This window comes from Melampsora larici-populina (genome assembly GCF_000204055.1).
Source record: "Melampsora larici-populina 98AG31 unplaced genomic scaffold MELLAscaffold_21, whole genome shotgun sequence".
NCBI lineage: Eukaryota > Fungi > Basidiomycota > Pucciniomycetes > Pucciniales > Melampsoraceae > Melampsora > Melampsora laricis-populina.
Genome location: NW_006768785.1, coordinates 843,783 through 867,726, shown reverse-complemented (window position 1 = coordinate 867,726; position 23,944 = coordinate 843,783). Strand labels below are relative to the sequence as shown.

Here is a 23,944-nt window from a genome sequence, read left to right as displayed (position 1 = left end):
CTGTTTAAAATACTTAAAACTGAATAAAACCTACACACTAAAGATAAAATCGCCTGTCAGATGGTGTCATTCTTCTTGAGGAGAATCGAACCTCCGTGGGAGTTATTCAGGTGAGGAAGCTTTGACAAGACATGACTTTGACCCAGGAAGACTTCAAAAGAGTTTTCGAAATCCGGAGCTCTCGTGTATACTACTTACACACCTCCACACAACACGAACAACGAATCATATCATCTTCCTCAAAATCAGCCAGCTAAAATGCGATGCCCGGCCCCAGTAATCCCTGCTATTCCACAGGGACAGAGTCCTTTCCCTGTTTATCAGAAAATCCTCACCGATACTGTCTTCCCCGAAGTACCACATTGGACATTTTCGGCATTAATTTTTCTCGGATTCTGGAGAATTCTGATGATGTTCAGTTGTGTTATCATCATAATCTTGCCAATCTGGCGTGGAGAGGCTAGCCGACAGAAACACTTTTGGATCTTTAGAAGACGTTATCTCGACGGTGATCTATATTTCTCTCCTATCTTATCAACATCAACTAGAATCAAATGCCAGACTGAAGAATCACTCCTTTATTCACCTTTGCAGAATATAAGGTACCTTATATTGTACCCAATCGGCCTTTGGTTGTAGCAGTCTGTGAGTTCTGCTCTTCTGGTCTATATCTACTATTGGCGGCTTTCAATTACAAGGTAAGTTATGATATAAATGTCTTTGACTCTTTCATCGCAAAGCTACGAGGATGTCATCATCTATCCCATGATTTTTGTCTCTGATCTTGTTTCACCGCTTGATGTGCATAGGCATTTAGTACCCCCAACTTCACCCAGTCGATACATTTAACTATTTGGTAAGTCTTGTTTTCTTGGTTTCGATCTTTGTGCGCTGTATAGAGTTTCTCATGAGGCAAATTGAAAAAATAGGTACGGCATTGCGTAAGTATAGCTCAAACTATCTCCACATACGAATGAGCGATTTAGCTCTCAGCGACGTGAATTGTGCTGATAGGTGGTGAATCTGATCAAATATCATTAGATGGTTGCCGTGAGTATCGTTAAAGCTTTACAATTGCGATGGCTGTGTCTTGATCCAATATTTGCTTATCTTGATGCATTTCCAGTTCTTACATTGGTATCTGGCTTTCAGGCTGGAGTTTGTGTCACGCTTGGTGAGTGAAAGATATCAAGAACTTCGACCCAAACTCTCCTCGATATGTGGTACTGCAAACTGAATGACGCAAATGATCGGTGGATAGTCTATACAACTGCAAAAACTCTCGTCAGAGGGGGTACTGGCTATTCAGACCGTTCGCCTTCAATCTGATGTGGTCATCATGGTTGGTCGTCGTGGTTCTAACAAATGCAGCCTGTGCCACCCTACTTGATCGCGCTTGCACAGTGGCCTACTACCACTACAATCGCTTAATGGCCATCTTGCAAGCCGCATCTGAAGAATGGACGTCCACAAAGCCTTACGATCTTGAGACACTCAAGAATATATTGAAGGAAGAGAACGTTTTGCTCGATAGCTGTGGAACCGTGTCATCCCGGATGTCAACATGGTATGTGGCTTGGATCATCTTTGGCGTGCCTCTGGCCTTGGTATGTTGATTTATAGTCTAAAATCGTTTCGAGTGATCAGTTGTCGGTTGACCTGATCCAGTGATCTCAGTTTTACGTCTTTACAGCTCTATATCTGCTACGTCTCGTAGGGAACCTCCTCAAGAAATGTCAGACTGCAGCTTTGAGCTGTCGTCAAAATGTTGGGCCTGATCGACCAGGCAAAAGACGTATGTCAGCGATAAGAGAAAATAACACAAAGGCCATTCGCGAACTGGAGAAAGAATTTCGTGGGCTCCCCGTTTTTACGGTCATCAGATTCATCTAAATCCTTTCCTGACCTTTCATCGAGATGTTTATAGGCTTCTTAGTTGCCCATAGTAGCTTGATCGCACTCGTCCTACTATGCGAAGTGGCAGTACCCACTTTTCAACTCTTTGTGAGCTGGAACGTTGAATCGTAAGTTTAAGAATTGATACAAATGCGACTGGAGTGCGACATCGATATTGATATTTAAATCCTTCCTCACCAACCAAGATCGTTTTGGCGGACTGGTAGCGCCATCGTTGTAATGACACCCAGTACCTTTATCTCGCCCGCTCTATTATTCCAATCGGTGAGTATGATATATATTATCTGGATAAAGATGAGAACAAGATTAAAATGACCCTCAAATGACTACTCTTCTGAATCCCCATCATTAGTGGAGGCTTTTGACTGAGCGCAATACAGCCGATGAATCTGAATTTAATCAAGCGGCTTCGATGGCGAGCGACATTCAGTTGCCCATCTTTGCCTCTCGGCTTCTCAACACAGGCGAAAGCGTAGAAACGGATCCCACACCGGCGGACACCTTTTCAACCTTGCCCAATGCTAGAACAGAAAAAGCTGTCAAGGATCAAGTTAACATTACCCGATCTATCTCAGTTGTTCATTCAGGGATGAATTCGATTCAAAAGCAGAGCGATACCGACAAGAGTAGATCGAGCTTTGAGGAATTATTTCATGCCTTTTGAATATTGATACACTACGCCAAATTGAAAATTTACCGCTGAGTTTAGAAAATTGAGCAGACATAGACAATTGTGGAAAAGCTGGGAGGGGTCAGAAAAATATGAACAAATATTGGTTGGGCCTTTTGGTGCATTCCAATCATCTGGCATATTTTTTCATATTTTTACAACCACAATGCAAATAATGTCAGAAACCCAGATTTGGTCCAAAACTGGCAGGTAGAGAGACAGTGACCTTGCAACACCAACAAAATCATCAATTTTGCTCCAACACTTGTAGTGTCTTGACATTCTGAATGCCACATTCTGGCTCTACAGTTTTTGTGCACAAAAAAGTTGTGTGTCTCCAAGAATGGGTGAGATATATCAAGAGACGTACACAGCAGGAACCATATATAAGCATAGAAGTCATTACTACAATGGCTTCAGCACGTTAATAAACCTTGTAGAGCCATCATGCGACTTCCATAAATTGCAAGTGTTCAGATGATTGAACAAAAATACTCATATTTTTGTGCTTGAAGGTTTTTGCCCAAATATTGCTAGTTTTGGACCAAATTTGAGTTTCTGACATAATATCCCCTGTGAGCATTTTGGTTTGGGGAGACTTCAAACATCATGGCAAAAATATGCAAATATATGCAAAATGAGGGGACAGCACCCATGAATTGAATCATTATTTTTTCAAATTTTTCCGACCTCCCTTGTATTGGTGATACTTTTCTACAGTTTCAATTTTATAAACTCAGCGGTAAATTAGTGATCTGGCGTAGTGATACAATTTTCAAGTATGCACTTACATTTTTACTCTTGAGATTTTTAGCTCCATAAATGAAGTTTCGGTGAAATCCATAGGGGCAAAAGTCGAACTGATGTACATACTCAAGTTACAGATTGTGATGAGTTTCTATAAGTTTTCATGTTCATACGTTTTCTCTTCTATATTTTATTAATTGATATTTAATTCACTTGCATCAGGCTATGGAGTCTTTGTCATTCTTATATGTGTATATATATCAGTCCATTTACATTTTTATACCAAGCAAGAAATCATATCCCTCTGTTGTTTCAAACTTCAAGACATGAAGAATTCATTTCAAACATCTCGTAACTTGCATTCTGATTAGATTGCAGAAAGACCCTTTCAACAGCATGGAAGCTCAAGAAAAGCCTTACCCTATCAAAGATTGGTAATCCGTCAAAGACTGATCCAGTAATGTTATAAAGGGCGCAATTCAAATCTGAAAGCTTTTTTCTCTCAACCCAAACAAACCCAATGTAGGGCAAGAAAAAGCGCTCCGAAATTACAAGCGTGATATGTCGGAACGGAATAGTTAACAGTTTTAACCAGTTCTTGTATATAGTCCAGTCCGTGTGTTATACTGGAATATGGGAGATTCGAAAGCAAGTTCAAAAGATCAAAGTGTTATTACTTGATCACCAAAAAAACTTCCCTATATGTATCACATTCATATCATAAGCGCGTATAGGGTCATACAACTAAGGCCCCGTTTGGTATGGCTTACAAAAACTGGAAGAAATGTATTTTTTTTTGAAAATAATCTATTTTACACTTTTTCAAAAAAACTCGTTTGTTATCGCTTTTGCCCTCCATTGCCCCTCTTCTTGAAAGCCATTTTTCAGTCGATAATCTATTATTTTTGATCATTTTGAAAGCTTCTCCAGACCAGCTTTCAAGTCTCAATAATCCATTATCAACCCGGGAAAGCCTCAAAACTCGGGGCTCTGTCGCATCAAGATTCAAGACGACTTCCGATCAAAATCTTGACAACTGCAAACGATTCTTTTTCCATCACGCAAGAAACTTCAAATGTTCATGTTTATCAACTTTAGTCTGATTTGTATATCTTCAATTCTTGTAACGCGACTTCGATCTTTGCTAACGACTGTGATCCTTACAAGTTCAACTCTCATTTTGTAATAACTTGACCTTCACAATCATCAATTTGACTTTTGTCTTTCACTCAATTCCTGGTGATAGATAGAAACAACATCACCTGTTTCTTGGTGAACATATAGACTGAGGAGTTCAGACTTGGACCAAGTGATCATTTCACTACTGATTAACTCCATTAACCCATTAGTATTCTATCGAGTCATCAATGGATCAATAGCCAAGTTGTGTTGATCTCTAAACGACTTGACCCATCAAAAATCAAGATGATAGTAGATTTTGATTGATATGTAGTCAAGTTTGATGAAACACCAAACAAGAACAAACAACATCAATTGATTTTTGCTTTGAAAATTGAATTTCAGATTTGAAAATTGGCTTCATAAAATAATAGATTATGCAATGCATAATCTATTAATTTCTAATGTATTTATAAAAGCTAAAAGCTATACCAAACGGGGCCTAAAACTGAGGAGCGAAAAAACAATTAAATCTATTTCCTTTTTGCAAGAGCTTGAAGAGCCAAAGCTTCCAAGTCTAACTCTGGATCTGATTCAGGTAGATCATCATTCTGATCATCTTCCCTTCTAGATTTCTTAAATTGATGATATGTATTTGATTTCTCTTCTGATTCTGATTCTGATTGAAGATCAAATTCTGGAGAGATATAACCATCATCTTCGATTCCATCATCAACAAGTTCAGCAATCGGTCCATTATGTTCCTAAGAAAACCAAAATCACAATTTATAGATCAATAACCAAGGAACTCGAAAAAAAACTAAAATAGATCAAGTATATATAGAGATGGACTTACGATCTCTTGATTAGTTTTCCTTTTACGTTTCTTTTCAAGCTTTTTATCTTTTTCAACTAACCTATCTTTCTGATCGACTTCTTTAATCTTTTGACTTTCTCTATTCACGAACTGTTTAATCTCATCATTAACATTATGACTTTCAAGAAATTCTTCTTCTCCTAAAATCTTATATGCATCATGACCTTCACCTGTTTCATCAAATCTTATCTTTTTACCTAATCCTATACCTGACATTGCAATGGCTTTTTTAGATGTAGCTAGTTTAAGTTTTCGTTTAGATAAATATGCTGAATCTGGTATAGCTGCCTCTGCTTGATCTAATTCGTGATCTACTCGTTTAACTTTAATGAATTCATCATCATCATCTTCTTCAGATTGATCATTTTCTCGATCAATCACCTTGTTATAATGATGTGAAAGAATGTCTTGATTTTTTCGATTGAACATTCGATCATATTTAGTTCGAACTGCAGGTTTACTGGCTTCTGTCGTTTTAGACTCCTTCCGTGATACTGACTTTGATGACTCTTGATCACTGGAATCTGAACTTTCCTCCTCGTCACTAACATCTTCATCTTCAGAGGAACTACCACTATCTGATGTAGCTTCAAGTTCTTCATCACTGCCTTCCGAATCCGAAGAGCTATCATTTTTTACCTGAAGTTCCTTTTTAATGGCTTCAACAGTCCTAGGTGCATTCTTTTTCGCTTTGGCGCTCTCGCCCGTCCCACCTGCAAATCCACCATTCCCTTGTCCCGTAAGTTTAACTTGAGGAGCTCCAGGTAAACCTAATGATTCAGCAAAAGCAGTTAAATCGAGTTGATCTAATTTGAAAATCTTTTTATTCCTTTGTAAATAAATCGATCTAACATATGAAATAAATGCTCTTTGTCCTAAAAATTTAATATCTGGAAATTTAAACATTTGAGCTTGAAGTTTATGTTGTATAGTTTGTTTTCTAGAATCATTCGGTTTCACTTTCTTCACTTCGATTCCTCTTTCTTCCCATTTACTTACCATGCCTTCTTCTTCTGATGGTAATAAAAATATCAATGCTTTCCCTCCACTTTGATATCTTGCTGTTCTACCTACTCTATGTACATATGTATCTAAATCTTCTGGACAATCTGCTTGAACTACCCAATCGATCGATGGAAAATCTAAGCCTCTTGCTGCAATATCGGTAGCAAAAAGACATGCTTCTGGTGAACTTGAAAATCTTTCGTATATCTCTAATCGTTTGGTTTGCTTTTGTTTTCCATGGAGGTGTAATAGTGGCATTCCAGGACGCATGTGTCTAAAGGTTTCGTAAACAAATCGTACCTGTAGTGAATGGGCAAGAACACGCCGATGATTTATTATGTGTGTCTATGTGCAGGAAAAAAGAGATTATCTCAAACCGACCTGTTTACAGCTACTTAGGAATACAATCATTTTGTTCTTTAAATGTGTTTTCAAGAATGTCCAAAGATAATCCATTTTAGACTGAAGATCGATGACCATATAGCTTTGATGTAGCTCTTTAGGTGTTGTCAGATCTCTATCAACCCCTGTCTCACGAGCCGCTACGTACTCCGGGTCCTCGCTTAAAGATAGTCGAGCAAGGTCTTTGACCGATTTGGTTTGTGTGGCAGAAAACAATAAGGTTTGACGTGAAGCTGGTAAACTAGAGATGATTGCGTTGATCGAGTTTGAGAATCCCATATCAAGAATTCGATCTGCTTCATCCAACACTGATGTACAAATCATAAGAAATAAATTAGCATCCGAAATGAGTGATTATAGAACTGTCAAAGAAGATGATCAGGTTAACTAACCTAAGACTTGTAAATTATCACAATCAAATCCAGTAGTTTGTTCTAAATGTTGTTGTAATCTACCAGGCGTAGCAATCAAAATATTCATTTTACTTAATCTTTCTCTTTCATCTTCTAAACTTTTTCCACCAATAACTAAACCAGCACTAAATGAATGAAATTTTCCAATACTTCTTAAAACTTCAAAAATTTGAACTGCTAATTCTCTTGTGGGACTAATAACTAATGCACCTAAACCATCCATATGACCCCATTTTGATCGGTATAACATTTCCAAGACTGGTATTAAAAATGCCAAAGTTTTTCCTGATCCAGTACGTGCTGCTCCCAGTACATCTTTACCCATCAAAGCTCTAGGAAGTGATAAAGCTTGTATAGGTGTTAGTTTTGTATATTTGGCTGCTTGAAGACCTTTAAGTGTAGCGGCTGATATAGGTATATCGGTAAACAAAGCGGGAGGTGTATTCAAATCCTAAAGAAAAAGAAAATCAATCTCAACATTACTTTCTGATCTATTAATGACTGAATGGTTCAAAAAGAAAAAGATAAGAAAGAAAGAAAAAAGCCGCTAACAAATGAAAGGCTGTCAGATGCTAACTTTTTGAGCTCCTGTTCTTCTCTTTGTCTTTTATCCGCTTTGAATCCATTTCGAGGTGTTTTCTTTTTGTTAGTCTTTGAAGCTTTTGGTTTCATTTCGTCAAGTTGATTAGTTGAGAATCACTTTCAGGTTGCAGGAAGAGTGAGTTGGCCAGTGGAATTTGAGAAAATCAAAAAATTGTAGTCAATCTGTACTGTGTCTGTAAATCATAAATCATGTGACTTCAACATGTGACATGTCAGCTATGCGACAACCACGGGCTAGCCTTTTGTCAGCTTCTGACAGAGCTCGGGTCAGCTTACACGCTGATGTCACTCATCCGTGACATAGAACAAGCTGTAACATCTCTAGAATCCTGTCACCTGTCTTTTCCAGATGTGATTCTATTTGAGTTCCAGATTGATTTGATGATGTAATCCAATTCAACCTTTCAAAATTTCAAATTCTTCACTGATGTCAGCTATCAAATTCTCAATCGGAACTACAACTACAAAGTCCAACTCTGGTACATCCAACAAACGACCAACAACCAATAAAGTATTTGAAGAAGATGAAGAAGAAGATGAGCTTACTTTAAAGATTGGATCTAATACTAATAGCGGTACCAAGAAGGCTTCTTCTTCTCGATCTGGAAATCCTTCACTTCTTTTACCTCCTACCAATAGTAAACTTTCACGTCAACAAAAACTTAAACAAGATGAAGCTGCTAAACTGGATGCTACTGTATTCGAATATGATGAAGTTTATGATGATATGAAATCAGCAGAAAAACAATCTAAATTGGCCAAGGAGCAATCAGGAGTACAACGAAAGGTCAGTTGAAATCTTCAAATAAAATAAAATAACTTTTGTTCTTTGCTTATTGTTCGTCTTTACCTTTTAGCCTCAATACATCTCAGGTTTAATTGAAACAGCAAAACAACGTCAAATCGATCGAGTTCGTGCAGAAGATAAAATGGTACAAAGAGAGCGAGAATTAGAAGGAGCCGAATTTGCAGATAAAGATGCATTTGTAACCCCAGCTTATTTAGAACAACAAGCCGAATTACGTAAAGCAGAAGAAGAAGAAAAATTAAAAGCTGAAAAAGGTCCAACATCTAAAGGAATGAGTTCATTTTATAAAAACATCTTAGATGAAGATTCAAAAAGGAATGAAGCAGCTGTTAAAGCGGTGGCTGCTGCTGCTAAAAGGTCGGGTGGTACTTCACTTAATCTTGCTTCTACTTTATCTTCGGCTTTACCTGCAAGTTCTGTTTCTCAACAACCACAATATGATCCAGAACCAGAAGAGGTACCGAGTGAGGCTAAGTTGGCAGCAGAAGTGGGAAGGAAGTTGGGTAGGAAAGTCGATTTGGATGATGAAGGTCGGATCATTGATCATCGTCAATTACTCACCGGAGGACTCAACGTAGGTCAACCCAAGCTAGGACCCAAAAAGCCAACGAAATCAGGATTCGCATTACCTATAGCCGAACGAGCCCGACAGGAAAGAGAAAAAGCAGAAGCAGAAGCAGCTCTGGTAAAAAAACAAGAAGAAGAGGAAGAAGGCATCTCACAAGCCGAAAAATTAAAACTTTCAAGAGAACGACAATCATTATTACTTCAACAACAATTAATTGAACTCGAAAGTAATAAACGAAAAGCAGAAGAAGATCAAATGAAGGATCAGATTAAAAAGGTAGCTAGAAGAAATGATGAAAGTAAAGTTGAAGAACTTAAACGTAAAGCTCAAGAAAGAAGAAAGGCACGTGAGAAAGTGTTAATTCCAACTGAGACAAGTACAAAAGAAACCATCTAATGTACTATGTACATTGATCAGGGAAAAAAAGTTTGAGTTTGATTTACATTGTATTGTTTATTTCAATTCTAAAATCTCTTTAACTATCTTTGCAATCTCTTTTCCATCTGCCCTTTCCCCTGTGATATCTTTTACAGCTTTAACTACTCTTCCTAATGCTTTAGTTCGATCTTCAACGGGTATCTGAAGTTGATCTACCACCTCTTTAACTGTTACAATCAATTCTTCTGAACTCATATCTGCTAATTCAGTGGGTATAAATTTTTGTAATATGATGGCCTCGGATGTGTATAATTCTTCCATTTCTAGTCTAGGAGGGTTTGCTTCTTTAGATGCTTTTGCTGCTTCGAATCTTTTGGTGATGGCCATTTTGAGTGTCTTGATTGGGGAAGGAGCATTGGCTAGATGTTGTGAGGTTTGAATATCACCAATAACAGACTATCCATGCAACTCATGAACATATCAGTCGATGTGATAAAATTGAAGATAAGATAAAATTTACAGACCTTTAGCACATCTCGTTGAACCAAGTTACGATCCTTCATAGCCTGTTTAAGAGCATTTCGTAGTTCTGGGAGTAAACCCGTATCCGTTGAAATTGATCGGATCAGTCGAGGAAGGCTCTGGGAATCTTGAATAAAAAGTCGTCCATTGAAAGAATTGAGATGGTTTGGTTGAGATGATCGAAGAACTCGATTGATTGTGATCCTGATCATTTTAAGTGTCGTTTGCAGTTAAAGTCAACTTCCGAACTTTCTCGATGAGATTTATGATTTAGCCCCGAGTCTGGCCCCGAGTCACATGCTCGGAATTTGCAACACCACAAGCTGGAATGATGAACTTGTGTGTTGAAAGCTCTTATCTGTCACAAAAAGCTTGCTTTCGTTCCAACTTTCTTGAAAACCTAGTTTCAAAATGCAATTTTTGCATGGGAAATGAATGTAGACAAGGCCTGGGGTCCATTTCTGTTTCTGTAAAAGGAATGACACTCAAAGTTTTAGCTCTTCTTGATGTGGTACATATTTGATCATTATAGAACCTCTGGTATCAACATCACCAAGCCTCTTGCAGCCAACACGTCATGGATCAAACCAAGCATGCTGGTAGTGTTTTTTATCAAACTTGACAATTCAGAAGAAGTATGAAATTACAGCTCATGAGATGAACTTGAATGGAGATATACCAAGAAGAAGTAGCTTCTGAAAATGGATTGTGATTTTTTTTTGTATAAACGCACATCTTTCTACTTTTTAATCAAAAAGGAATCCCAAACCAAACCAAATCACAGATGTTGAGAAATGCACAAAATTAAAATTGGTAAGTTTCTTCGTATGTATGGACATGTTTGAGATTGATTTTGCAAGGAAAACTTGAATTTGAATGAGAATGAAATTCTAAAAGAAGTAATTTCTGGAAATGAATTTCAATTGATGTCTTTGGATAAACAGTAACTCACATTTTTCTATATTTTCATTGAACCCCACAAATCACAGCGGTTGAGAATTGTATGGAAATTCAAGACCTACTTGTAAGTTATGACACTCAGACACCTATATTATTATGGGTGTGATGATCAATATATGCATATCCCTTTGTTCTCTCTTCCATTGCTAAAGCTTTCGATGTACGGAGCTGGCTTATCTTTTCTTGTGATGTCATATATTTTCCGGAGTGGAGCATGGTTTACAAACTCAATGTGACATCAAATAAGATGATTCTGTATCAAATTCATCCTTCAAGCAGTTTGTTTGTTAATTCGTGTCCAGGACTTGACCAGAGCCACACATTGAAAAAACATAGCTCAAGGTGAAATAAGTTGAGAATCTGATAATTGGAATGGGTTTCCAATTTTTGAAAGTCGATCCTTGAACGAACAGCTCACCAGTGCACATGAAAACCGTGCTTTGAATTCAACGCTGAAGTGTAGTGCATTCAGTTTGTTTTCGGTGATTGCATGTACCAAAGCCTTGTAAGTTGCCAGCCAAAGTTGCATGAATTGCCCCTAATTGCCCTAATACTCACGATGAGGACTGAATGGAAGCGAAACGTTCGTCTTTTGCTCATCAAACTCAAGTGAAGCGTTGGCCATTCAATAATAGTAACATCGTTGTTTGGAGCCGAGGATATCTATTACTTACCACACATCATTTCTTTCAAGCACGCTCCAAAACTGACGAAGCAATTAAAAGTATCAACACTATGGCAGTCAAGCTTTGATTCCTTTGATACTCTTTGCAGCAGTCAATCATGTTTCGAAACGTCATGACGACCATTGGTATATCTCGAGGAAACATCTCCAACAATATGTCCCTTTGTGATAGAATTGAAGAACTCCACCTGGATGGATTTTATAAATTTCATATTTCTTGATACAATATATGCATAATCTAATTGGTAATGTTGATGATTACCATCATTCACTATGGCGAAATTATACTGTATCGTAAACCCTTTACAGGCTGACCATGAACGTTTTCAAAGAAAAGCCCTGCGCGTGTAAAATTCAGGGGCCACTAACGTACACTGGAATCATTCTATATCACCATTACATAGTTCAGGTTGATCAGATGATTCAAAACTGGTCATATATCAATACTAATAGCGTGATCAATATCAAGCAATTACCAAGATATACTGGCAGCGGGGTAGTATAAATGATATCACTATTACATAGTTCGGGTTGGTTATCTCATGTAAAACTTGTAAGATATCAACAGTGTGATCAATACCAAGTACACACCCCGAAAAATTACTGCAGCTCACTTTCTTTCTATATACATACAACACAGTTTGTTAATATATCTTGGTTTCAAGTCACCAGGGGGTGTCAGACTCGGACGTTTTACGGTAAAACAGGACGCTGGAATACGCCTACAGAGGTTACTTAACAAATATTTGACCTTTATGGGGTAAGTTTTCTCAAAAGTCTTGGAATCTGATCTTTTTTGTCAGTACCCTTTGGGTATATTGTATTTTGGTGGGGATCAAAAGGGGTCACAAAGGCCCCCTGAGACTGTTCTTCATTTTAACAACAAGTTTGTTTGACCATAAACATCGAGAAGGATTTATAATGGTCATGGAGTGACTGATGTGTAGTGACAAGTGTCCAGCTTAGGCAATGGGCAGGATTGGATGACATCCCTTTGAGATGTGCTACCTGAACTCTCCTTCAGTTTCCACTATGTCATCATCTCAGTGGTTGATTTTGATTCCATTTCTAAACACTTGGGCTAGATTGTTAAATCATTCTGGCACAGAATCTACCTTTCTTTTTATCATTTTTGAGGATAGATCATGAGATCAGACAACAATGATTCAAAGAAATCAAACAACAGGGCCACCAGTCAACTCTCCAAAGAGGGATTGGAAGCATGGGGACATAAAACCTGTAGACTAAAGATGTGTTTAAAGGTTTACTATTCAAGTACTAAATAGCTTTCAGCTTTTTGGATTCAAGTTCCTTGTGTTTGCTTTGGAGTGAAAAGATCAACACATGAATCTAAAGTTGAAAAAACACTTAGTTTGAATAATCAAATTAATCACATTCAAAATGTGTGCAGGATTTCTGAGCATCAAGACAGCAGCCAGTCTTCATAAACATGTTAGAGCCTCAAGAGCCAACCTTTTTGGTGAGTACCCTTTGGGGAAATTCCCAGAATCCAACCTTTTTGATCAGTACCCTCTGTAGAGGCATTCCTGGGACCTGGTAACACTTGTAAAAACCTCCACGCTGGAGCATAAGTTGACGTAAAATTTGCAAAAAGGAAAAGCTTTCATGTATCCTGTTTGCATAAAACATAAACAGCTAAGTTTACAACACACAATCCAAGACCTTGCCTTGCCTGTTTCACGCTCTGAACCAGATTATCCTGATAGTGGACGAAAGGGCACACTTCCCTCAACACTGGGTGGAGAATCAAGGCAAAAGAGTATAGAAAATCTTGATCATGGTTTACCAGTGATGATGTGACCATGTTTAACTACAAAAAAACTTTCCCATGTTGTAGTGTTTTTGTTGTTGAAATTTTAATTTGACAACCTAATATATTGTTGAATTTGATGTTTTTACTTACTTACCATCTCTATAACTGCTTGTTCCTTTGTATGCAGAGAGATGTAGATCATCAAAACCAATATCTGCTTGAATGAAAAATCTGATCCACTCAAGATCATTCTGTGATGACCATCATTGTAGAAATTTGTTGCTCTGTGTTGTACCTACAAAGACGTAAGGACTCACAGGCGGATGGCAACCAGGAAGATGTATGTCCAATGGAAACTTAGGTAAAGAGCATCACAAAGGTGTGTTTCTGTTCAGCTTCATGATTCTTTAATTGTACCGCTCACACTTGCTTTTTTTGACATCAGAAAGAAACAAAAAACGGAAGGGTTGGAAAGTTTGGGCAATTGTTGATGAGAAAGAGTTTGAGGCCAAAGATCTGGAAGAGCCTGTAAACCGTGGCAGTCAATGGCAAGAGTCAAAGGCAGATGGCAATGTGCGGAAGTCAAAGCGTAAGAAGGAGAAGATGTAGTCTACCTCCTTCTTGCTTTGTGTACTTGAGTACTTTTTCCCTTTTTACTTATTTCTTTCCACTTTCGCTACGTTCTTTACCATTCATCTTGGTCTTCACACTTTTTTTTGTCTGCACATTTGTTTCATTTCTCAACATTTGTTTGCTTTTGATTGATATAATTGTTGTGATTCTTGATTGGAACTGATCTTCGAACTGAGCTAAAAAAGGTCAGTTCAAACTGAACTCGAGAGGAAGTAGTGAATATCCTTTGTGATTGTGGTGAAAGCATGTCTGTGAAATTCAACATATTGCTTCCTGAAATCGACTTTCCCAAACGTCATTTTTCACGATTTATTACGATCGTGAACGGAAGGTCGTAAAATTAACAAATCGGATGCTTTATGCATTTTTACATGCTTTGCTTTTCACGACACATATACGTCGGGTGAAAGTATTCGGAAAACTCGACATTTTGGACACCCAAGATCCAATTACACATACAATATTTTGAGCCACTTATTTTGACGAAAATCTCAAAAAATTGAAAGTCTGTCAAATTGCACTTTGCTCGGGCAAAGGTGCATTTTTCCAGACATCCCTTTGTCCAGACATTGTCGCTCGGAAAATAATGTTCGGAAAATTGTCACGCCCCATAGGGTATATGTACGTAGATGACGAGGTAACGGCAAGCTCGCCGAGCGGTACCTTGTTGAGTTAGCACGGCAAGGGAAGTTGTCATTTACTGAGTCAACGATGGTGAGGTTGAGTGTGATTCAACCCCGGAATTTGGCATCTTCACACCGAATTGTGATCATGATGGAATTATGACGCAACCCAAATAAGTATACTACAAGCTGCAGTAGATCCAAGTCAATCATCAAGAGTCAAGACTAAAAAGGCAATCCAATCACACGTTCGACTGTGCCCAGCGCTTTGAATCCACGTGTGGAGGTTGAGTGGTATACCATAGAAGTTCGAGACTTCTAAATAATTAATTCGTAGATCTCAAATCAGCTGTTGAACAACAAAGCCTGTCATCAGATGATGACTTAAAACGCATACACTAGATTTTGTTTATTTTGACAACGGGGAATTTTGTCTGTGGCTGTAATTGTAGTTGAGGAAATCAATTGTATGCGCACCCTTTTCTTTAAACTCAACAAAGTCCCACGCTGCGTCTCGCGCGCTTCGAGCGCAGCGAGGGACTTATGACAAACTCGTAACTTTTTGCCTGTGAGGGGAACCAACTTTTGCAGGAGCAATTTGCCCTCCTTATAAAACTTTTCCCCCTATTTGTGAAAAATCGAGATGCAAAGAAATAAAATGTTCGCCTCTCTGAGGCGCATCGATTTATCAAGAAAAATACCGAGGAATCCGAGGAATTCCTCCTCTACTGGCTTCTGAAGTTTGAAGTCTTTGATGAAATTGCCTCGTATCCGTATGTATAAACCACGCTCGATGGTCAAATACAGGTCAAAACACTATCCATGCGATCGTCGATGACCTCAATCTTTGATTCTAAGTTTTCAACATTTCAATAGAAGAATTGGGATATCACTGCTTAGATGATGTATTTGTTTGTTATTCGTAAACTGGATTGGGTTTTTGGAAACAGGGCTCCTGATTACGAATGAGAGCTTATCCCCAAAAAGCTTCTTGGCTGCGAGAAAAGGCAAGGTGGAGACAAAGCAGGACAAAAATCGAGAGATTTTATGTACATACTTACACCAACTTTGCTTCCTCCCTTATATATCGAGTCTCGACTGTCACGGAATTAAAAAAGGCCGATACAAATCCTTATATCCAACTCATCCATCGACCTTTTTCCATTTTTTTTTGATCGTCTCTCTAATTCGTTTGATCTTGCTTGCCACATCACATAAATACGATCAATATCTTACAGTAAGGTTCGTAAATGACTAGCATTCATTCTATATATGGTACAGTTTCATGAATTCGAATAAATTCGCTGAATCACATTTCTTCCGATTTACCTTTTCATCCAATTCACGATCGGCGCTTACTATGATTCAATTCACATCTGCTTCATTAGCCATCGGTGATCAAGATTGTGAAGTGGCATAACTCATCATTCAAGTTTCTTGACCTTCAAAGTGATCATCGACCTTCAATCCGGGAAACATTTCCGGGCCTTAACCATAACTCCTTTCGTGGACTCGTGACGTAGATGACCTTTTAAAATCAAGAACCTACTGTCCCTTCGATCAGTTGAAGCAAATCAGTCGATCCTATCAAATTCACCGCCTACATCCTAACCTCGCCTCTCTCGTCGGACCTCGGGTGAAGGTAAGCGTCAGTGTCAGTGTCCTTGTCCCCATCTTTTTTGAAAAGATTTTACTACACACTCGGACCATATATCCATGCCAAAGCGATGCCTCGCAAGATCTTCATTGGCTGCGCGTTTCAATCTACCGGCAACTGGACTTCCAGGAGCATATATATATATATATATATGATACTGTTCCGGTCCTTCCTCTTGCTATTCCTACTCTTAGGCGAGGTCTATGGTCAAGACGTGCCGCACCATATCGATTGAAATGACTGTGCTGGACAGCATATTCGTAATTCAAAAGGCTGAAATAAATCCCGAGCTCGGTATCAGGAATCAAGACTACCAGCAATACAATCCTCAAATCTTGCTACTTAATAGGTTCCCAACGCGTCTCACACACTACCCCTTATATTTTTTTGGGAAGCTGAGACTTGACCACACCGATGACTGCATCTGTAAGGACAGAAATTGCATAGAGTCATTTCTTTTCAAAACCAATTCTTTAGTACATACATATTCATCCATTCCGTCTCTGTCCGTCCACTGCGCGTCTCGCTATCCCGTGGATCGTCTTGTCTCGATAGTTCTATGCTCTTTGTGTTCAAACTTCAGAGGCTTCCTCATACTTGATCCACAACAGTGACACCTAGATCGGCGTGTTCAATCCATGAGACATGGGCGTTCCGATTTGACCTCTGTACGTCATATTATGGTCACACCAATGAGTTTTGAGTATTCGTTCTGCGAGCGGTCAGAACCCTGCGCATAGCTGTGATTTACGCTCGTCTCGGTTTTCTTGTAGTTATCTCTTCCTCTTCTTGATTTCAACCATTTCCTTTGACTAGAGCTCATCCGATCGTTAGTGTACACTACATATGCACCACATATAACTGTACTTCACTCACAATCACCTTTAAGCTTACCAGAATTCGGTGCTTCTCTTTGTTGGCTTCATTCCCAGATCATTGCCGTCTCACCCTACACGAAACCCAGTACCCATTTCAAGGTTAATCGGGATTCCTTTAAAGTTCTTCGCTCTCGGCTGCCTTGAGCTTAAAACGTCGGTTCATTTTTTTCGGATCTGCTCTGAATTGCCATTCCTACGAGTCTCACGGGATTTGCCCTCAAGTGTACATCCTTTGACTCGTTTGATCACTGTGAAAGCTTCTAAGCCTCATCAGGTGTTTGATCGTGCTGTATATTGCAGGGGGTACAAGTTCTCCCCTCGATTTCCTTTTCCGACCTTGCTCAAGCTTGGGTGCTAGCCTCTCGCCATCATCTCAAGTTTTGTTTCCTCCTGCTACTCATCCGCTTTCATCTCTGAAGGTGGCTCATATTATATATATTCTCAATTATCTAACTCTGCACTACACCCCCATATCGAATAGTGTTGGTTTACGAACTCTCCTGGATTGCTTTTGCCCCCCTTTGCACGCAGTTATTGTCCAACTTGACAAAGTAACTTTGGCTTCAGAATCGGTCGAACACTACTGATACAATCAAGAATCCACCGTTCGACTTTCAGTTTGGAGAAATCATACTGCGTACTGCTTCCGATTCATTCCTTGCCCTCAAACTACTCAGCTCCAGTCCACCGGTGCGACACCAATTATCAAACATTGTCCTCGCCTTGTTATCTACGACCCACTTTTTACAAGAACTCAGACTCCTCGGATTTCCATAAACTCTGAATGAGTAGTCACCCTGGCCAGGGTCACGATTATTGCTTGTCTTCAGTTCCGCTGCCGATCCCAACCAAATCATCGGCTAATCTACAAGCTTGGCGCAGTGGAATGGGAAGCGGACGATTCACTGTCGATGGTGGGGGTGGATCCAATCTTGAGTCCGCACTCCCTTCCTCGCAACGCTCTGGAGGATCTTCGACAAATCCTTCCAATTATCCCATAGATATACCAGGCCACCTATCCTCTTTCAACTCGATGCCTCACCAGCATTTACCAATCTCTTCTGATCAGCCAACCAACATGGCTTACCAATTCGAAGGGCCAAGCAGTGTGCCTGCCAACTTTGGTTGGGCCGGACACCAAGACGGTCTGAACTTTGCGTCAGTGCCGTCGTCGCCGGACATTGGCTTTGGAATTCCTAACTTCAGAGAACATCAAGCTCAGTATCAGGTGGGTCTCAAGATGACCAGACCCAGCTGATATGCCCACCTTTGGAACTAACATCGTGTCTTGAACATCTTCAGCTTCGCTCTGATACTATCCAGAATGAGCATGACGGAAATGTAAGCTTGAACAATCTGCTATCTGACTTTGTCAATCTTCAGTTTTGGCAGACAGCTGACCGGTTTGTTCTGTCATTCCGTCATACCCAATGTTTTTGAAAGACTCGCCACCGGAGCCTGCTTACGTCTCGTAAGCCGAGTGACGAGCAGTCAGATTCTCGAATCAACCTCGAACATTACCACCCGCCATCCATCAATATGATTCACTCAATGACCACTGCGAATTCTCCCCTAGTGGGTTCGGCTCCCACTGGGAGTCACATTCATGCCCGGGCGATGCGTAATTCGACTCTGGAAGAGTCTTGGGACTCCAGAAGTTGTTCGCTAGCTACCGGGAATGCAAGCTCTTCTGAAGACACACGTCCAATGACGATTGGATCTTCCCTAATGGCACCTCCTCATCGTTCTGAAACGCGGCCACGAAATGGTAGCTCCATCACAATCGACACCGTGGGTCCCAAATCCGATGGGGAGCGCGGTGCAAATCACTCCACCCCCTCAATGTCAACATATACTCAAGTGGCAAATTCCTGCACAGAAGGAAGAATCCCAATCAGGTCGCAAAAGTTGAATGTCAACCCATTGCTTCCACCACTCCAGCAGGTTCATCATTCGAATGGAGCCAGCATCAGACATCATCACACTTCCGCCGTCAGTTCAGCACGCCCTTTACCAAACAGAATGACCTCGATTGGGTCTAACGTGTCGACCGCTGATAATCAACATGCCAAATTGAGCTGGTATCCCCTTTCAGACCATGGTCCATCCCCTTCTCCTCAAAGCTCTACCGGGTCATCATTTTCCACATGTGCCTCGCCGTCCTCTCCTTACTCGTCTTCCTGGTTGGGTATGAGAGACTCGCGTAACGGCAGTTTTAGTTCGCACATGTCGTCCAGATTACCAATTGGTGTAGACAGTTGGCATATAGATCTACTCTCCGAAAGCCCGACCAGCTCATCTATGACCGAAACCGCATACACTCCCGATCTCTGGAAGATGTGTGAACTTGCCCAACAGGCTTCGGCGAGTACAGGGGATACCCTGGATCAAATGATTCAGAGGATGCGCGAGATGGGATTAGATGAAGACGAAATCAGAATGCGTTTGGGCGGCAATTGGAATGTGAAGGACCCTGAGGATGAAGAGGATGGTCACTCAGACCACACAGCAAACGATGGAACTGAGCCGGCTATCTCAGGGACAACCAGCCAACGTCAAGACAAGAAAGCCGAGAAAGGCGCGAGCGGACGAAAGATTGAAAATGACACATCTACTAACTCCTCCACAGATCCAATGGGTTGCCCACTCACTGGCACAACAGACGAACGTAAATCCCTTTCATCAAAGACGTCTTCATCCGCGAGAGAGCCTAGTATTGAACGTGGCCGAAGAACACGCAATACCAACCGGACGGTGTCCTACTTAGACTCTGCACTACAGGGTGACTCTGACGTTCCAGTTGAGATGTAAGTTGTGCGACCAACCCTGAGTATCGGATTGTACATTAACGTCAATTCCTCATGAACCATGATTCTTTAGGGAATGGAGAGCACATAGCCGTTCAAGATCTCGCCCGCCAGAGACAACAAATATGGATTGGCGACAAGCCTCAAGATCACGCAGCAGGCGCCCAGCTCAATTCTTTGATGTTTCTCAACCTACACACGAAAATGAGACGATCAGGAGTGGATTTTTCAACGCGCATCTATACAAGCATGGAAAGGCTTCGTCTTTGGAAGGCGTTCGCGAAACCTCACCAGCTGGTAGTTCTCTGAATTCGTCAAATGACTTCTATACGCTTTTCACAGATTGCGATTCGTCTCCCTCTATGCTTGGTTCAGTAGAAGCTAGAAGCCAACAAGTATCGGAGCACGATGCTCCAGAAATCAACCAGAGTAGTTACCACTATCCTCAGGATCTCCTCGACAAGTTGGTAGATCAGGTCCACCATGCTAATGATTCTTTGGTTGGCTCGAGTGGATTTGACTTTCCAAACGGATCGGGTCCGATGATTCCTCATCAACATCGAATCTCACAACTTGATTCTGGCATAATCGGACTTCCCACTACACCATCATATAGTACATTGCTTGGTTCAATCCCAGGGCTCACAGAAGATTTTGCTGAGGTAGCCAATGCACATGCCGAGTATGGTTCGATTCCGCGACTGGTACGAAAGACCAGTTTCGATGAGACCTTGATTCAACATCGCGCCCTATCCAAGCTCAAGCGACAATCTTATCTTGGTCCTCGAGGTACTCATGAACATCAAGGTGGCGCTACTCGTGGCCTTGATGTAGGTGGCTCAGCCATACCTGATCTGAGTACCCCACACCCAAGGCCCAACACAACCACCGATGGGAGTCGTCGTCATCATCACATGGTCTTGCCTCCTCAGGATACGAGCCGTCAAGATAGCCCAGGCTACGTGAGTCTTTCTGAATCATCGCTGACTATTGTTTTTTCACTCCTGAAACTTACAATGATGTTATCATGGATGCAGACGACTGAGAATGCATTGGCTTCAGACTTCAATCCGGGTCCGAATTCGATCTCAAACAATTTGGAAGAGTATCTATGTCATTTGAACTCGGTTTCCGCTAACAGTGATGGAGTTTCTTCCAGCCTGCCCGTTCCCACTAGCCTTTCTCTTGCAAATGAAGGAGTGGGATTCGACTACCTCACCCCCTCGGCCTTCCAGGCTCAAGCGTCTAGTAAGCACATTCCCATTGATTGATTTCTACCAATTCTAATGCTCATTTCTCGGTAGAAACTGGCTCTGGCCTCTCTGCCACAAGCGAAGAGAACTTGAACGGATCGACGCACATCTCGAACAGTCCACTCCCTTCGACATCCTTGACGAGTCATACACATTCTGGCCTTCTCAACCCCTCCTTCCGGGGAGCTTCTGTTTCAACGCTCAATTCCCCATTGTTGATGAATAGTTTGAGCGACTATAACATGCTGCTTCAGTTTAGCCAATCCTTGGACGATCATGGATCGAACACTAACTACGGTGGTCTTGACCAGTCTAACTGCGAATCTCTCACCTTGCTTGATCAAGCGTACCGAACTTCCGAGTCAGGCATACACACTTCGGTTGGAATTTCACCTCAGGCTCTGGTTGGTTTATCGGAGATTCAACCTTTGTTGACTCGAGAATCCGCTCCCCCTGTCACTATCAATCCTGCTCAACTTCATCCGACGCCCCTGCGCTATTCACCAACTCAATCTGGGAATCCACAGACCATTAATCGAGGTGGCGTTCGGAGTTTGATCTATCCAGCCTCTGTGTATGGCCTTGATAGTAGTAGCATTGTGAGTAGCGACTCGAGTGACAGTAGCCGTACTAGTAGTCTGTCATCTTCTACCATCACGGGTTATCAGGCGCCCATGGCACAACAGCATTTGCACGCGTCGGCAAGAAGCTCCGAAATCCCTTGCAAGTCATCCTCGACATCTTCCACCATTCCAACAACAGGAAACGAAGCATTTTCCACGTCTACTACCCGATCGATCGACAGCTCACCTGCCACTTCGATCGCTGTTTCATCTCCAGTCAGTTGGAACGAACATGATGTACCCGAAAGACAGAAGTTTAGTGGTGGTCGTTCAAGTCACACCAGCTCCATTGGTCAAGCTCGCCAACGTTCCCAACAAATACCATACGGTCTGACCTTGAATGGTACAGGTACCACGGGCAACGTGCAACTCAAAGCTGCCGATGAGCTTGAAAGCGAAAATTTGAAGCTTGTGACTGAAAACGGGACCGGCGTAGAAACTAGCTCCGTATCCTACTCATTGAAGCAAGACCCGGGCACAGATGAGCAGAGATCACTTGTGGGTCCCACAGAAGCTTCAAAGCCTCTGAAAAATAGTCTAGGGAACGAGCGCCAGTCCAGCACTGCTGCTTCGCAGTGCCTCAACTGCGAAACCACGGTTAGTCAAAAGTTTTCTTCTTATTTTCATATTTCTGGGTAATTAGTTCGTTTCTGAATCTGTTTCACTGCAATTTCATGGGATAGATAACACCACTGTGGCGAAGAAATGGTGAAGGGAAACCGTTGTGTAATGCCTGTGGATTATTTCTGAATTTACACGGAATTCCTAGACCCGCGGCTCTTAAATCTAGTGAGCTTTTCCTTCGCCTTCATCAGAAAAAGCGTTCGCTTATCAGACTTTCTCTACGAACCAGCTTTCATCAAGCGTAGGAACCGCGGAAGGAATGGCGAGAAACCCGGTGGCAACAAGAAGCCTGCGAAGCCTAAAGTTCCTCTGAATGAGCCAATTCATTCAAAGCCTTTTTAATTGAATCACATGAAGTGTAGAACGCTTTTATGTACTGAAGCATTCATTTTTTCGGATTGAAGGTAGCTAAGAGACCTGGATTAGACTTCGAGAGAGTGATTGATTAGAAATTGATTGAAAAAAACAAAAGGAAGATTAGGAAGATACTTAAATACATCTTTTATCTCTTTTTGATCTTTAAAACTAAAACACTAACCCCCAAAAAATCACTTTAGAGGCACTCATCGTTGTCTCAAACGCTTTTCCTTTCATATCATTTGCCTGACTTGCGTCCTATTTTATGTGTGTGAAGTATAATGTACTATATAGCAGCTTATAGAGCATCTTGCTAACATAAGCTGTAGCCATCCTATCATAAATAGATACACGAGATCTTATAAATCTATTTATCTATATACATATACCCCAATTTTTCACATTTTTGTTTTGAATTTATATATATCTTATAGTTTGGGTTTTATCCATAGTAAATATACATTTCAATGGCTTCATCTTCCATTTGTTGATTGATTTGTTTTGACTTTTTATGAAATTAAGTGATTGGTGTTGGTAGAAGGAATGAGTTGGTATTTCAGAGAGAAGAAAGCTTGAGAACTTCTTAGAATGTCAAGTTTTACAAACTAGAGAGAGAGAGAGACCAGCACAATGGAAGTTGATTTAAAGGACATGGTCTAGATTGTGGACAAAATTTGAAGATAATTTTTGAGAAATCAAAAGATTATAAAAGATTACAAGCTTAGATCTTGTGGATTATTGAAATCCTTCTCTTAAGGATATATACATATTACACCAATACTCAGTCTGAAGTTGAATGGTATGGGCCATGGCATATACAATAATTACAGTAATCAAAGGAAGTATGCATGTGTACATACTTTTTGCTAAACACTGTTTTTTGGCAGGAAAAACAAGGCCAAAAGTAAATTTGTTTTTTTTGTCCCGTCAAAAAAAGTATATATGAAAACTGTATTAAATATGTAGCTTTGAGTATGTACCGTCAATGGAATAGTTTGATGGTTGATCTTCAAAAACAAAACCCATGGAAGAGGAGTGAGT

At 40.6% G+C, this 23,944-nt stretch overlaps 5 protein-coding genes across 5 annotated transcripts; 4 read left to right on the top strand and 1 right to left on the bottom strand.

The window, feature by feature from the left end:
• Positions 1–258: 258 nt before the first annotated feature.
• On the top strand, positions 259–3,803 carry MELLADRAFT_107088 (uncharacterized protein; the record flags this gene model as incomplete). The annotated part of the gene is made up of 10 exons (XM_007410654.1): positions 259–508; positions 595–698; positions 810–856; positions 1,127–1,174; positions 1,262–1,607; positions 1,678–1,795; positions 1,928–2,024; positions 2,103–2,181; positions 2,270–2,543; positions 3,706–3,803. The coding sequence occupies 10 exons, from the start codon at positions 259–261 to the stop codon at positions 3,801–3,803; spliced, it is 1,461 nt and encodes a 486-aa protein (XP_007410716.1).
• Positions 3,804–5,273: 1,470 nt separating this feature from the next.
• On the bottom strand, positions 5,274–7,577 carry MELLADRAFT_36393 (uncharacterized protein; the record flags this gene model as incomplete). The annotated part of the gene is made up of 4 exons (XM_007410594.1): positions 5,274–5,864; positions 5,997–6,635; positions 6,717–7,045; positions 7,130–7,577. Coding segments are annotated over 4 exons (2,007 nt in total), but the record flags the coding sequence as incomplete, so codon positions are not given.
• Positions 7,578–8,127: 550 nt separating this feature from the next.
• On the top strand, positions 8,128–9,857 carry MELLADRAFT_72009 (uncharacterized protein; the record flags this gene model as incomplete). Its single annotated transcript, XM_007410655.1, has 2 exons — positions 8,128–8,540; positions 8,611–9,857. 2 exons carry the CDS (start codon positions 8,181–8,183, stop codon positions 9,523–9,525), a joined length of 1,275 nt encoding a protein of 424 aa, XP_007410717.1.
• Positions 9,858–18,317: 8,460 nt separating this feature from the next.
• On the top strand, positions 18,318–22,561 carry MELLADRAFT_77938 (uncharacterized protein; the record flags this gene model as incomplete). The annotated part of the gene is made up of 6 exons (XM_007410656.1): positions 18,318–18,467; positions 18,542–18,580; positions 18,716–20,046; positions 20,120–21,008; positions 21,084–21,294; positions 21,351–22,561. 6 exons carry the CDS (start codon positions 18,318–18,320, stop codon positions 22,559–22,561), a joined length of 3,831 nt encoding a protein of 1,276 aa, XP_007410718.1.
• A 47-nt stretch (positions 22,562–22,608) lies between these two features.
• On the top strand, positions 22,609–23,441 carry MELLADRAFT_48582 (uncharacterized protein; the record flags this gene model as incomplete). The annotated part of the gene is made up of 2 exons (XM_007410657.1): positions 22,609–22,711; positions 22,776–23,441. Coding segments are annotated over 2 exons (216 nt in total), but the record flags the coding sequence as incomplete, so codon positions are not given.
• Between the last annotated feature and the right edge of the window lie 503 nt (positions 23,442–23,944).